The sequence below is a fragment of the Pithys albifrons genome, chromosome 22 (assembly GCF_047495875.1).
Source record: "Pithys albifrons albifrons isolate INPA30051 chromosome 22, PitAlb_v1, whole genome shotgun sequence".
NCBI lineage: Eukaryota > Metazoa > Chordata > Aves > Passeriformes > Thamnophilidae > Pithys > Pithys albifrons.
The window spans coordinates 8,115,557-8,129,897 of NC_092479.1; the positions used below are offsets into that span (position 1 = coordinate 8,115,557).

General features: G+C 50.1%; 1 protein-coding gene across 2 annotated transcripts in view; it reads left to right on the forward strand.

Moving 5' to 3' along the window:
• The first annotated feature begins 589 nt into the window (after positions 1-589).
• The window catches only part of UBE4B (ubiquitination factor E4B), a 36,899-nt gene continuing 23,147 nt past the window's right edge, over positions 590-14,341 (forward strand). Inside the window, exons 1-7 of one of the 2 annotated variants that reach the window (XM_071575435.1) lie at positions 590-905; positions 6,598-6,784; positions 10,260-10,395; positions 10,861-10,948; positions 11,989-12,133; positions 12,918-13,146; positions 13,602-14,012. In XM_071575435.1, coding sequence (XP_071431536.1) covers positions 882-905; positions 6,598-6,784; positions 10,260-10,395; positions 10,861-10,948; positions 11,989-12,133; positions 12,918-13,146; positions 13,602-14,012 — 1,220 coding nt within the window. In that variant the 5' untranslated portion in view covers positions 590-881. The remainder of the gene's footprint in view (positions 906-6,597; positions 6,785-10,259; positions 10,396-10,860; positions 10,949-11,988; positions 12,134-12,917; positions 13,147-13,601; positions 14,013-14,341) is intronic. The other variant, XM_071575434.1, reaches the window with a different exon arrangement.

Consider the following 14,341-nt stretch of genomic DNA (forward strand, 5'->3'; position numbering starts at 1 on the left):
ACCCCCAGCCCACCTTCCTTACACTCCTCAGACCCCCGAGCTCGCCTTCCTTGTCCCCCCCGTGTCCCCTCACGGTCCTTCTCCCGCCCTCCTCAGCGCCCCACGTCCCCTCATGGTTCCTCCATGTCCCGTCACGGTCCCCTCTCGGTCCCCCCATGTCCCCTCACGGTCCCCCCATGTCCCCTCCATTTTCCCCCCCATGTCCCCCCTATGTCCCCCCGTGTCCCCCCCATGACACCTCCATGTCCCCCCATGTCCCCCCCATGTTCCCTCACGGTCCCCCCATGTCCCCTCCATTTTCCCCCCCATGTCCCCCCCATGTCCCCCCATGTCCCCTCCATGTCCCCCCATGTCCCCCCCATGTCCCCTCCATGTCCCCCCATGTCCCCCCCATGTTCCCTCATGGTCCCCTCACGGTCCCCTCGCGCCCCGCCTCTCCCCCCAGGCCCCGCCCCTAGGCCGCGCTCCCATTGGCTGTCCCGGCGCGCGCGCGGCCCCGGCGCGGCCCCGCCCCGGTGTTGCGGGGGGGTCACGTGACCGCGCCCCCCAAGATGGCCGCCGCCGCCCTGTTGTTTTGATGAATAATCCCCGCGCGGGGCAGCGGCCACGGGCGGGCGGGGCGGGCGCTGAGGGGCTCGGGGGGCACCGCGGGCTCGGGGGAACCGGGGACAGCGGGGCGCGGCTCCCCCTCGGCCGCGGCGGCAGCAGCAGCAGCGAGGCGCGGGCGGGCGGCGGGCCGGGGGCGGCGGGCTGTGCTGGCGGCGGCCGCCCCGGAGATGCCCTTGTGAGGCGGCGGCGGCGGAGCGCGGGCTGGGAGCGGCCCCACGGCGGGCAGGAGCAGCGAGCCCTCACTCCCTCCGGGCACCATTAAGAGGAAGGCGATGGAGGAGCTGAGCGCGGACGAGGCGAGTGCGCGGGGCTGGGGCCTGAGGGGCGGGCGGGCCCGGGGAGGGGGCGATGCCGGGGGGCTCTGGCCGGGGCCTGGCCTTGCTCGGGGGCACTGCCCGGGGCCCGGGGGCTCTGCCCTGGGCCTGCCCTCGGCCCGGGGGGCTCTGCCCTGGGCCTGCCCTCGGCCCGGGGGGCTCTGCCCTGGGCCTGCCCTCGGCCCGGGGGGCTCTGCCCTGGGCCTGCCCTCGGCCCGGGGGGCTCTGCCCTGGGCCTGCCCTCGGCCCGGGGGGCTCTGCCTTGGGCCTGCCCTCGGCCCGGGGGGCTCTGCCCGGGACCTGGGGGGTTCTGCCTTGGGCCTGCCCTCGGCCCGGGGGGCTCTGCCCTCGGCCCGGCCCCGCTCGGGGGTTTCTCTGGCCCCGCACTGCCCCTGCCCCCGGGCTCGGGTCGCTGCTCTCCGGGTTAATGGTTTATTTTGCTCTCCCGCTGCCAGGTGGCCTTTGTGTGCCGCGGTGCCCTGGCTGTGCCCGCGCTGGGTGTCCGTGTGTGCGCTGAGTGTGAGCCGAGACACTCAGCCTTTTAGCACAGTAATAACTTCTGGTCTCTGCCTCAGACTGTGCTGAGCAGCAAGATGGACGTGGTTGTGGCCCTGGTGTTTGGTGTCAGTGCTGCTGCAAACAACCTGCCAGTTTCCCAGCGCTCCCTTTGATTGCCTTGTCTCTGTTCATTCAACCTCTTGTTCTTTCCCTGGAGCTTTGTGGCATTAAGTTGTAATGGACAAACCCCTGGCATGGAATAACTTGAACTGTTTGTTGTTTCTTCCTTTTAAAGGATGATGTTTGGTTTTGTTTTTTAATGTGGACTAAGGTGTTATGTTTTGCCCGTGTATTAGAGGACTTGCCAAAGGGGTTGTGTCCTGGTACTGCTCAGGTTGGGGGAGTTTCCCACAGTCCCAGTGTGATGCCCAGATCATGAGACCTGAAATCTCTCATAAAATAGTTTAATATTGATGTGTATTGGATGCATATAAGATGTGTTGGGCCAGCTGCAGTCCAGGCTCAGTGCTCAGTGTGTTCAGGGAGGAACAAGAGGTGTTATTTTTGGTCTGTACCAAGTCTTGTGGTGGGCTGTGGAGCAGTGGCTGTCCCTGGGATTGGCATTCCATGAAGTTGAGATGTTTTGGATTGTGTTGTGTGTCATGATTTAGCAATCCCCTGGGTTGCATCACGAGAAAATACTTTGTGCTCTTTAGTTGATGAACATCCTCATAGTCTGGGGGAGCCCTGAGGGAGGGATTGCAATTCCCACCTTGGGCAGGATGGCACAGGGCATGGGGTGCAATTTCTGCTGTGGAAAGGGATCTCCAGTTTTACAGGTGTATGTTGTGAGTGCTTTGTTTACATACAGTTCCTCTCCTTGCTGAGCTGCCCTGCTGGTGAGGTGTTTTGTGATTAATTTCAGAATTATTTAACCTCTGGAAGGTTGTTTGTGTCCCTGCCATCATCAAACCTCTGCAGGGCAGGAGTTCTCCAGGGGGAACTCAGCCACCTTTCTGGCAAAACATTTGTCTCCAGTGACTCAAAATTTTCCATGTCTTCCTTGTCCAGTTCAGCAGGGACCAGCCTGGCTGGCACTTTAGGTGATTGCTTGAGACACTCCTGTATCATTTTAAGGGAGCCTCTGTGTCACTTCTTGTTATTAATGGATCCCTGGCTGGAAAGCCAGAGCCAAGTCTATTTTAATATTCCTCCACTTCTCCACTTTGCTGTTCTTTGGTGCAGTGGGGCCTGTGTGGAAAAATCTCCTTCTAAAATACCTTACTGTGACTTTCTTGAATTCCAACCTTTTATCAAGCTGTGACTAAAGGTGAAAAAACCAGAAGTTTAAAGTAACTGGAAGCCTCTTCCAGATCACATCATCCTCTCACATCAAACCATTATTAATTATAACTAATGAATGACAACTCAAGAGAGATGGCTCCAGTTGACAGTGGCTTTGGGATTGCAGGTGTATTGTGGCCTCAAGAAGGTATTTGCCATTGCTGTCAACATTGTCTGACATTTTCTCAGTGATTGCTTTGTTAAAGCACCAGAAGTTTTCATTCTCTGCAGACCAGTAAAATTCTTAGGAGGGGAGAAATGAAACTTTCTTTTTAGTGTGTGATTTTCAGCACAGTGGGTAGCCCAGGATGAGAACAGGGACTACCCAGATAGAAAGCAGAGTCAAGCAAAGTGTGGCAGAAAGTGGGAAAGAAAGATGTGAGTTTATCATCTTCAACATCTCCAAGGTTTTTGAGTAGCATTTTCTGAGCACAGAACGTGCCCAGTGGCACCAGAGAGTGAGGCATTTCTTAAACCAGTTTAATGTGCTCTAATGGAGACAAGAAAAATAAACTTATCCACTCAAATCACCCTTTACTGGACACATTTGGAACTCTTCTGTGGTTATGGTGGAATAAGAAATGTCTTCAGATTCTCAGTGAGGATTTGCCATGAAAGCAGATGCTGATGCAGAATTATTTTAACTGGGAGTGTGTGAGCCTGAGGGACCTGTAAAGGCACAACATTCCTGGTTGTGTCTTACTGACCTGCTGCAGAATCACATTACCAGTTAACCAGCTTTGTCAGGGGGCTGTTTTTACATTCTTTGTTGTGGTGCATCCTGAGAACAGCTTTTAAGAAGTCCACTAAGATCACAAATGTATCTCTGAAAACTGCTGTGCAAAGACAAAGTCCAGATGTGTCTGGCAAAGTCTGTGCTAGTTGAAAGCCACTCAAGCCATTATATTTATTTTCAATTAAGATTTTAAGGGGTGTGCTGTGGGGCTGTGTGATGGTGAGCACCAAAGAACTGCTCCCTGTTGGGTAACAGTGACACAGAACAGCCTTGTCATGTCACTGCTGCAGGTGTTTATTGCTGAAATCAGGCGTGGGGGATTATCCAACAGCCTGAACTTCCCGAAGAAAGTGCTTTCAAACCCAGCTCTGAGCTGCTTTGTGCTGATGTGGGGAGTGATTCAGGGGAGGGAGCAGGTGCCAGGGGTGCCCCAGCCCTGGCTGGCACTGGGCTGGTGTGAGGGCAGCAGGTTGGGCTCTGCCCTGTGCCTTGTGTTGGACCCTCAGCACGGAGCCCACCTTCCTCCTCCCTGTGCTCTTTGCTCTGAAGACACAGGGAATTAACTGCATGAAGTGTGTCCACCAATTTCATGCTTTCTGCATTTTCCAGCTTCTTTTCAGCCTGTGCTTTTGCCTTTCTAGAGTGGTATCTTTGTTTCTCCCTTTGTCTTTTTTTTTTGTTTGCTTAAAACTTCCCAATCTTCAGATTCCCATGATAATTTTATATAAACCTAAAGGAATAGGACAGCTCAGGGTATCCAGGCACCAGGTCTGGTCCTTATTTGCTCAGTTGTAAAAGCTGTCTCTGTCAGTGGAAAAAGTATTCAGAGTTTATTTATATTTTAATGTTACTTTGTTCAGCAGTAAGGAAGGTAAATAAAATTTACCATCCTTAAAGTGATAGGGAAAAACATTGGATTAGTTTCAGTTGCAGTGTGTGTTACCTGGAGGGAGCTCAGTGTCTGTGCACTTCTCTGGTGTGTTTGTATTTTTTCCATTATGTGAAATGTGTAGTTATGGGTCTGTTTAAGGGAGAGGAAAGAGCTTTTAAAGTTTTAAATCAACCCCCAGTTGAAAGAGCTTTCAGTTCAGGGGGGTTGTTTTGCTAATGGTATTTTGGTATTTTGTGAGCTGTGAACGCTTCATTTGGATTCAGAGGAGGGAAGGCAGACCTGGGGATGACATTTTCTCAGTTATACCTCTGGGGGCTGAGGGGGTTCTGTAATTTTTTCAGATAAACAGGTGGATGAACAGCTGAGAAATGAAGCTGTAAGGTACAAGTGGAGAAGAGAAAGACTCTAACATGTATTTCTTTTACCTGAGGCAAAGCTGAACAATTTATGCTCCCCTATGAAAGCTCCTCTGTTTTGCTTGACAAGGGAGAAGGATTAGGAGATTCTATTAATAGATTTTTATTTTTCTTTTTTTTTTTTGGTCTTAAATTAAAAAAAATTGTAGCTGTGCCTTCCACGTTCATGTGGTGACACCTGTCGTGGAGGAGATGCAGTTCCAGACACTGTTTTCCCACAGTTTTTGAAGTCTGATTTAATTTGATCTGTTTTTCTTCCTGGTGGAGGAGGTTTCACAGGCCATTAAATGGTACAGGAATGTTACACAGACATTGACTTGACACAAATCTTTTGTTCAGTCTTTCACTTGCTTGGCAGTTCTTTAGGATTATGAGCAGAAATGCAAACTGTTCAGTTGTGTGCAATGCTTGACTGTCATAATACAAAGAGAATAACAGGAATTGCTCATTTCTGCAGGGAGCTGACACCCTCCAATATGATACTTGATTTTGGGCCTGTTTCAAGCTGAAGGTGGAAGCTTTGGGAACAGATCCTCTTTTTCATTTGTGAGAAACCTGAAGCACTTAAAACCTGAGTTTTATTAAGTTTTATTTTGTCCATTTATTCCTCATGTATACTCTTAGTGTTCTGTGGTCATGTCCATGTTTTAGTAAACAGGTTCATGGCACTTTTCTGCAGGTGGACTTTGAAGGGGATGCTTCTCTGTCTTAAAAGGAACATAAAACCCCGTGGTTTGGATTCTGTGTGGTGGGATGTCTCTGGGTGATGAGAGGATCTTTTATTCTCAAGGTGCTGCTGCCCAGCACACAGGGCATGTGCTTTGGTGTTGCAGTTCTGTTTTGGGTTAATTTGGACATGGTGGTCCTGAAAAACGTTCCACTGGCCCTCCTTTAGCACGGGTGTGTTGGCACCAGCTGGAGTTAAAGCAAAGGTCCATAATTGTCCCTTTTATCCCACCAGTGCAGTTTGTCAAATGCCAGAATAAATGAGGAGGAGCCTGCAGGGTTTGAATGTGGTGGCAGTGAGTGTTAAACGTGTCTTACACAACCCTGGAGGGACAAGCAGAGCCTTCTCCTGTGCAAACGGTTTCCCAAGGCAGCAAATACACAATTTCAGCATTGAGGGCATTGTAGGGTTGGGACACAGCACTGAGCCCACTGAGCAGGTAACAGGGACAGCTTCAATATTTGCCTTTCCAGGAGTCAATACCCTGCTGGGAGGGAGGGCAAAGGGCAGCCTGGGGAGTGTGTGCACAAGCAGGTGCAGCCAAAGGTGCTCATTTGGTTTGTTCTCTGTCCCTGTACAGATGCAGGTACAAACCAAGGTGTTAATGCAGTTTGTTCTGTCCCTCTCCCTGTGCAGGTGCACCAGAGGTGCTCACTCTCCATTGTCCCTGTCCCTACCTCACTCTGCTGTCCCCGTCCCCCAGAGGTGCTCCCTCTCCGCTGTCCCCGTCCCCCAGAGGTGCTCCCTCTCCGCTGTCCCCGTCCCCCAGAGGTGCTCCCTCTCCGCTGTCCCCGTCCCCCAGAGGTGCTCCCTCTGTGCTGTCCCCGTCCCCCAGAGGTGCTCCCTCTGTGCTGTCCCCGTCCCCCAGAGGTGCTCCCTCTCCGCTGTCCCCGTCCCCCAGAGGTGCTCCCTCTCCGCTGTCCCCGTCCCCCAGAGGTGCTCCCTCTGTGCTGTCCCCGTCCCCCAGAGGTGCTCCCTCTGTGCTGTCCCCGTCCCCCAGAGGTGCTCCCTCTGTGCTGTCCCCATCCCCCAGAGGTGCTCACTCTCCGTTGTCCCCCCAGATCCGGCGGCGCCGCCTGGCGCGGTTGGCAGGAGAGTCTCTGTCTCAGCCCCCCACGCCGCTGACGTCGCCGCAGAGGGAGACCCCGCCGGGCCCCGCCGTGGTGGCAGCAGCGCCGGGGCCCTCGCACAGCCTGGGCCTCGGTGTGCACAGCATGACCCCAGCTACCTCCCCCATTGGGGCTTCAGGTGGGTGCTGCTCTCCCACAGGTGTTCACACCATCACACACCTCCTCTCCTGGGAACAAACCCTGTCTGGGTGTTACTCCTGCTGTCAACAAAGGTGGTTCTCAGAAATGTTACAAAACAGTGGTAGAAGGTGCTTTTTATTTTCATTTTCTGAGTAATGAGTGGTTTTCCATTTGTACCATTTACAGTTGTTTTCCAGATCACAGAATCACAGAATCAGTTGGGTTGGAAGAGACCTCTGAGATCATCAAGTCCAACCCTTGGGCCAACTCCAGTCCCTTTACCAGATCATGGCACTCAGTGGCACATCCAGTCTCATCCTTAAAACCTCCAGGGATGGGGAATCCACCCCCTCTCTGGGAAGCCCATTCCAATGTCTGACCACTCTCTCTGTAAAGAATTTCTTCCTGATATCCAACCTAAACCTCTCCTGGCAGAGCTTAAGCTGTGCCCCCTTGTCCCACTGTTGGTTGCCTGAGACATGAGTGAACTCAGGCATTTAAAATATGGGTTACCAAAGCTTGAAGAACTTGTGATGTAGTTTAATATTGCACAATATTCTGGAAAAGATCTGTCAAGGAGACAGGAAAAATCCCTTTCCAGTCTTGCAACACAGTTTTCATTGATTAGTTTCTGGGTCCATTTTAGCATCAGTCCCAAGTTCATTTGGGATCTTCAATTACGAGCATTCGGCACAATTAAAAGCAGCAGGTTGTGACTGTGCATTGCCAGTGCAAGAGTGAAGTGTTTGCTTTCTGCTCTGTGTTGCTCTGCCAGTGTGTTTACTGGGGGGAATACAGGCAGAATGCTTACAAATGGGACTTATTTCAGAAGGTGCAAATGGGAGCTGGTGTGTTAAAATCAGACAAATGCAACAAGCAGGGGAAGTTGGGAGGGTTGCTCTACAGAGAGGTGAAGACAGTATGCTTATATTTATACCACATTTCACCTAAAAAATGAATTTTGATTTCAAGTTTTCTGTCTTGAAAATCAGAACAAACTGTCATGTTTGCCAGTATTGTGATATTTATCTGAAAACTTGAATTGCGTTGCCTCTTGTCTTTCTCAGTGCAGAGCTTCACAAAGCCAATCCCAAAGCAAATGTCACCATTGTTCTAACCAGGTTTTCTGTATGATTTCTAATAATTTAAGTAACATTTTTCCAATGTTCCTTGATAATTCCTTGCAGAATTCTTTATCATTTACCTCTTTGCTCTCTGAAATGTTTCCCTTTGGCAAGTAGTGTATTTTACAAGCTCAAATCTTGTAGTTTAATGGCAGTGCTGTTCAGAAATACAGGAGTGACTCTTTCCTGCTTGTTTTGTTGCCTTCTATCCAAAGGAGGACAGAGAAAAGCTGTCAAAAGCTTTTCCTGGGAAAATCTCATTGCAGATGGAATTTAACACTCTGTATTGTCCTCCTGATTAGAGGCAGCAACCCAGAAACAGAGGTGACTTTTTTTTAAGAGCAGTGCAGGGTTCACTCCCTGTGTTCCCTCAGCCTGTGGTTACATGACTGTTTTAACCCATCTGAGGTCTCTCTCCTGCTGAAAGGAGAATTTCTTGCCCTGCTGTCTGTAGCAGATGTGTGGTGAGGTGGGTCATGGACTTAATCCAGGTGAAAACTAACCCAGGGAAAATAAATGTTTAGTCTTCAAATAGATGAGATCCTGATCCTTCCTGGTGCCACCAGAGCAGGAGGTGTGGGAATGTGTCCCTGAAGGGAGCAGTGCCCAGGCAGTGGCAGGCTGGGCTGTCCTGGTTTGAAGGGGTTGGGTGGTGAAGACCTTGGAGGTTTCTCTTGCAGGAACCATCTGGGCAGTTCCTGACTGTGCAGGGCAGGTTGGCTGATGCCAGAAACAGAAGTTACAGGTTTTGTTTCCTACAGTGCCTTCATTGCAGCTGTTTAATGTGTGCCTTTTCCACACCAGGGTGAGATGTGGTTAAACTGGAGAATGGATCAGGAAAAAAGATTCTCTGCTGTGTTTGTGTAGCATAAATGAAGACTCAGCTAATGCTGTGTGGTTTGCAGCAGTTCCTCTCAGCAGCAGAAAGTGACTGCAGAGGATTTTAATTCATGTGGACATACAGAGCAGCCCCAGCAGAATGGTGTCCTTGTAAGCATCCATTGTTCTCAAGAACTGCCTGTCATGCTGAGATCAGACTTAGGCACCAATTTAATGGAAAATATGATCATTATTTTGTATGTATTTTGAAAATACTTTGTAGAACCTAAAACCAGTGTGTCAGTGCCAACTGGAACTTTAGGTGCCAGGCATTTCGTGGTGTACCTGATCCAGCAAAGTACAGATGCAAGCAGATTCTGGCAGATTTGTGTGGAAAGGTGGCAGGACTGAGGAGCCTGTTAGTGAGAGCTGCAGCATCACTGTTACTGTACAATTTCCTGGCAGTGAGAGTCAGTCCCCAAGGGAATGCAGAACAATGCAGTCCTGTGCCCTGGAAGCCATGTTTGCTCTGGTCTCTGTCCACTGGTTTAGCCAGATTTTCTTTGGGAAAAGGGAGGAGGAGAGATGAAGAACTCAAGGAATATTGCCCCTTTTAAGTGGATGATGTACTGCAGTAAGACAAGGCTGTAGCAGGAATACCTTGTCTCAGCTGCCTGCTGGAAGTCCCTGCTGCCCTGGCCTTCCCTGCCACGGCAGTGTTTGCCCTGGGGGTTGTTCCTGGGGAATCTGCAGCCTTGCAGTTCTGCTGTTGGGAGCTGCTTTCATTTAACTGGCTGACCTGGGCAGCCTTCTCAGCTCAGGCACTGCCCTTGGTGTGAGTGTTGTTTATGAATGGTAATACCCAGCTATGGCCCCACAGTTACTCACCACTAACCCTTGTTGAGTGCAAGGCTTGTTCTGCTTTATTTGGAGTTACAGAGAGAACTTTCCTCCTCCCTTGCTGGTGTCTGACACCTCCCTACAGGAGTGTCCTTTGCAAAGGGAGCCCATCTGTTCTACCCTGACACACATCAGCCCTCCTCCAAAGGCAGGATGGTGATGGTGTTACACTTGGTACATGTTGTTAGGACTTCTTGGATGCTTATTTTGGTCTTGTACAGAAGGAAAGGCACTGATAATTTCCCAGTAAATTGTGGGAGTGTGTCCTGTACCCTCACCCAAGTTAATTCCACTGAAACGGCCCAGTGGGAAATTCTGTTCTGATGGGACTGAGTTCAGAGGGCTTTGACAAGGTCTTAAGGTAATAGAGCAACCCTTTACAAGATCAGATTTTATGGAAATGAGTCTCTGAGCTCTCCTGGATGCAAATTGAGCTTTGTGCTGAATGCAGGTAAGCATTCCTATGTGTAGTCAGCTGTGGATATTGTTAACATTTATTTCCTAATACATTGCTAAGAACACTGAAGAGCTGGATTGAAAAACAGCATTTCCTCTGCTTTTACATCCAAATAACTGTGGTGCCTTCTCAGCTGTGTGTGTGGTAACCCCTTGGTGGTGCCTTCCCTTTAGGAGTGGCTCACCGAAGCCAGAGCAGCGAAGGAGTGAGTTCCCTCAGCAGTTCTCCATCCAACAGCCTTGAAACCCAGTCCCAGTCTCTGTCTCGGTCTCAGAGCATGGACATTGACAGTGTCTCCTGTGAGAAAAGGTAACCAAGGCAGCAAGCACTGCACAGTGCTGGTGGCAGAGCTCTGCCCTTTCCCCCTCCCAGCTGTGTTAGCATTGCAGGGATTAATGCCTCAGAATCACCCCCTGCTCAGGCCACTGTAATGCTTCTTCTAGTCTGGCTTTAATGGGAATTCCTGACCTAAAGTGGTAAAAGACAAAGCAGTGTCTTAGACCTTGAGTGGTGAGTGGTCTGGTGGGATAATTCTCTCAAAAAAAGAAGGGGTTATGGATGTGATGGCTGTGTATTGCCTGCTAAAGGAATTAGAATTTTGAGCTCAGATAAATGTAACATGAGAAGCTTTATCAACCAGTGATTTTAATTGCTGTTGGTGCAGTGGGGTCTCTGCTGCTCCTGCTTAAGGGGACTCTCCTTCAGTGAGCACCTTCCAGAGGACTGTCTGCAGCTTCCCACAAGTTCACAGGCTTCTCTTGTGTGCACTTGCAGCATGTCCCAGGTCGATGTGGATTCAGGGATTGAGAACATGGAGGTGGACGAGAACGATCGCAGGGAGAAGAGGAGTCTGACAGACAAGGTCAGTGTGGGCTGGGTGGGCCTGGAGCAGGGACAGCTCAGTCCTCTCCAGTGTGAGGATGGAACCAGCCCTCAGGGCATCTCTAAACAACCTCTTCACTGCATTTGCTCCTTAAAATCCGTGTGAAGGAGAAACAAGTCAAAACTTCCACTATCAAAGCTGCATTTTGATGTCCCAGATTGGTTTAAATTGATATTTGAAACCCCTGAGGAAAATGTTTTGTTCTGTAACCTACAACAAAGTGAGCTATTAATGCCCACATCTATTTTTTAACACACTGTAGGCCTGAAGAACCATTTCTGAAGAGACTGAGGATTGTGCATTGTATTTGTATAGCACTCTGTGGTCTGTTCCCAAAGTGCTGCTTCAGATGTTGTGTGTGCTGGAGTAATGCTGTGTAATAAGGTTTTCCTCAGACATTAGAAGAGAATACATAAGAAGATTTAGCTATCTAGCTTTAGAGAGCTGGTAGAACCCTTTAAAGTACAAGAAAAAAGAAAGCAACTACAAAGCCCTAATCCACTCCTGGAATTGTCCTCTTTGTCATTTGATTTTAAGGCCCATGTGAAATAGAACCAATAAAGAAATGGCACATCAGTTTAGTGGAGGGAAAGTTCTGCAGCAGTCCTTGCAGTGCTCATTTGATGTCTCTGTTTATTCCTGCACTGTCAGTAAAAAGGGCTGTGGGTAAAAGCCTGGCCCAAATCCATGGAGCAAGAACCTGCCCAGGATCCTGTCCCAGGCACAGGGACAGCCTGAAGAGTGCTGGGAATGAACAGCCTGCAGTGTGTGCTGGGAATGAACAGCCTGCAGGCAAGCACAGCCTTCAGGGTGGGGTGGGAGCCATCCTGGGGTCAAACTCAGAAGAAAAGGGGAGATTTTTAGTGGCAACCTTGGTTTTCTTCAATCTGTTTTGTTCTTCCTCACTGACTTACTTTTCCTAAAGGAAAAGGGTATTATTGTCTGAAGAATAAGATCCACTGGTTGTGACCTGACAACGCAATGCAAGGGAGGTGCTGATTTGGTGTTGTTGCCCCCAGGAGCCTCTGTCTGGGTCGGAGGTGTCTGAGGAACAAGCTCTGCAGCTGGTCTGTAAGATCTTCAGAGTGTCCTGGAAGGACCGAGACAGAGACGTGATCTTCCTCAACTCCCTCTCTGCCCAGTTCAAGCAGAACCCAAAGGAAGGTGGGTGGGCACCTGGGCAGCTGGCACTGCTGCGGGTGGTTTCACTTGAGTGGCACGTTCCAGTCTCTTTGTTTCACCTTTTTCTCTCTTTGCTGCAATACCAGAGCCACCTGCTTGTGGTCTTTGCCCAGTTTCAGGTCTGCTGTCAGCAGATGTTGGAGCAAGGACATGGGGCTGGTGGGTGGGAGCTCCTGTTCCACTCTGCTCCTGTTGGTTGTGTTTTCTCTCCTCAAGCTGATGTGCTCAGCCAGGGTTGCTGGTTGTATTTATTTTAGTGAGAAGCCTTTTACTGAATTAATGGTTGGTTTGCATCATAACAGACATCCAGCAGTTAATTTGATAAGCCAAGAATTCCTGATAATTTCATGTAACAAACTGTGTTTTCTATGTTAGGTGTAAGATATGACCAAATTAAAAATTGTTATTTTATGTATGGGCTGTGTATGCATGAGGGTTTTTTCCTTTCTTTATGACACAACTTGCCCAACTCAACTGCAGGGTGGGAAAATACGAGTGGAACAACTGTGATAACCAACAGTAGCAGCATTAGGTCATCTCTGATCCTCTGCATTTTCCATTAAAAGCTGTATTTTTGTGTAGCTCTAACTCCAGATCCCAGTTAATACAGACAGTGATAATTATAGATGTGTCAGTGTGTTGTTTTTGCCAAAAGCAGCACTTAATTCACAGAAGTCTGTTCTGTCCTTTTTAGTTGAATTCTCTGCTAATGTTTACATCTCTTGGCCCATGTGGATGAGGACACTGACTCTCTTCTTGTTCCCAGTGTTTTCAGATTTTAAGGACTTGATTGGGCAGATTTTGATGGAGGTGCTGATGATGTCCACCCAGGCCCGGGACGAGAACCCCTTTGCCAGCCTGACGGCGACGTCGCAGCCCATCGCGGCCGCCGCGCGCTCCCCCGACAGGAGCCTCCTGCTCAGCGTGGGCTCCACCCCGGGGGGCAGCCCCATGTTCTGTAACGTGGGCTCCTTTGGTGCCAGCTCATTGTCCAGGTGACTTCTGAGTGTAACTGAATGCTCATTTCACTTGAGTAGTCATTGGTAGACTAGAAGAGAGGGAGGAGTGTAGAAGTGTCCCAAGAATGAGAAGTAGAATCCATTTTTAAAGTTTTTCTCTCTTCTTCATGTGAACGTGCCTCCATTTCACCATTTTTGATTACAAGCCATGGCTAGAGGTGTATTTGATAGATTGAAGCCATGTAACTGTTTCCTGCTGAGAAGTATCCCCAACTTGCATGACAAGTGACTCCTAAAAGTGTGTGGGTTGTGATGTAGTTTTATTCAACAACAGTAGAAAGGAATAATGTGTGTGAGCTGCAGAACTATTGCTGAAGAGTCAGCAGAAGGGCAAGGACTTCTCTTGCTCATTTTATCTTTTTCACTCTTTTTTTCTGCATATCCTAAATCATTGCTTTTTTTTTTTTCTTTTTCCCCTGTAACTGGTTTAGTCTCTATGGGACTAGTCCAGCTCCTCCTACCAATTTCACAAGCTATGTACCAATGACTGGTTCATCTCTTGCCCCACCAGCCAGCTCAGTTGCCAGCTCAGCTGTGCCTCCCCTTCCTGGCAGCTCCCACCTCCCAGTGACCAGCCCCTCCTGGACGCAGCCGCCGTCTCCGAGGTACCGGCCATACACTGTGGCCCACCCTGGAGGCTTTTCTGCTTCTTCCACCCCACGTTCCTTGGGTGTTTCCATGCCACCTATCCCAGCCAGCCCTCCAGCTGTGGCTGCTGGCCCTGCAGCCGTGCCAGTCTCCACCTCCCGCCCGCGTCCCACGGCCACGGGCCCGCCCTGGCCGGTGGCATCGCCCGGGGCACGGCACAGGCAGCTGTCCCTGCAGGGCAGGAGCCCTCCTAGGTACTGCCAGGGCAGAGTGCTGTGTGCTGTGCAGGCTGGGGGAACCTCTGTGTGTGCTGAGCTCACCCTACTCACCCCCAGCTGGTTTCTGGGTTTGCTCTAATCCCGTGACTTGCTAACCACTGTCTGTGCCAAGTCGTTCAGCCTTTTGCGGTGTCTCAGCTGTGATGGGATTGCTTTAAAAGCAGCAGTGGGGGTTGAATTTCCTCCCCTTCCTACATCCATTGCAGTTAAACTGGGAGCTTTTCTGCCAGTCACTGCTGCTGGACAGTAAACCAAACAAACCTCCTGTTCTGACATCAGTTTTCTCAGTAGGGCTTTAGTTAATT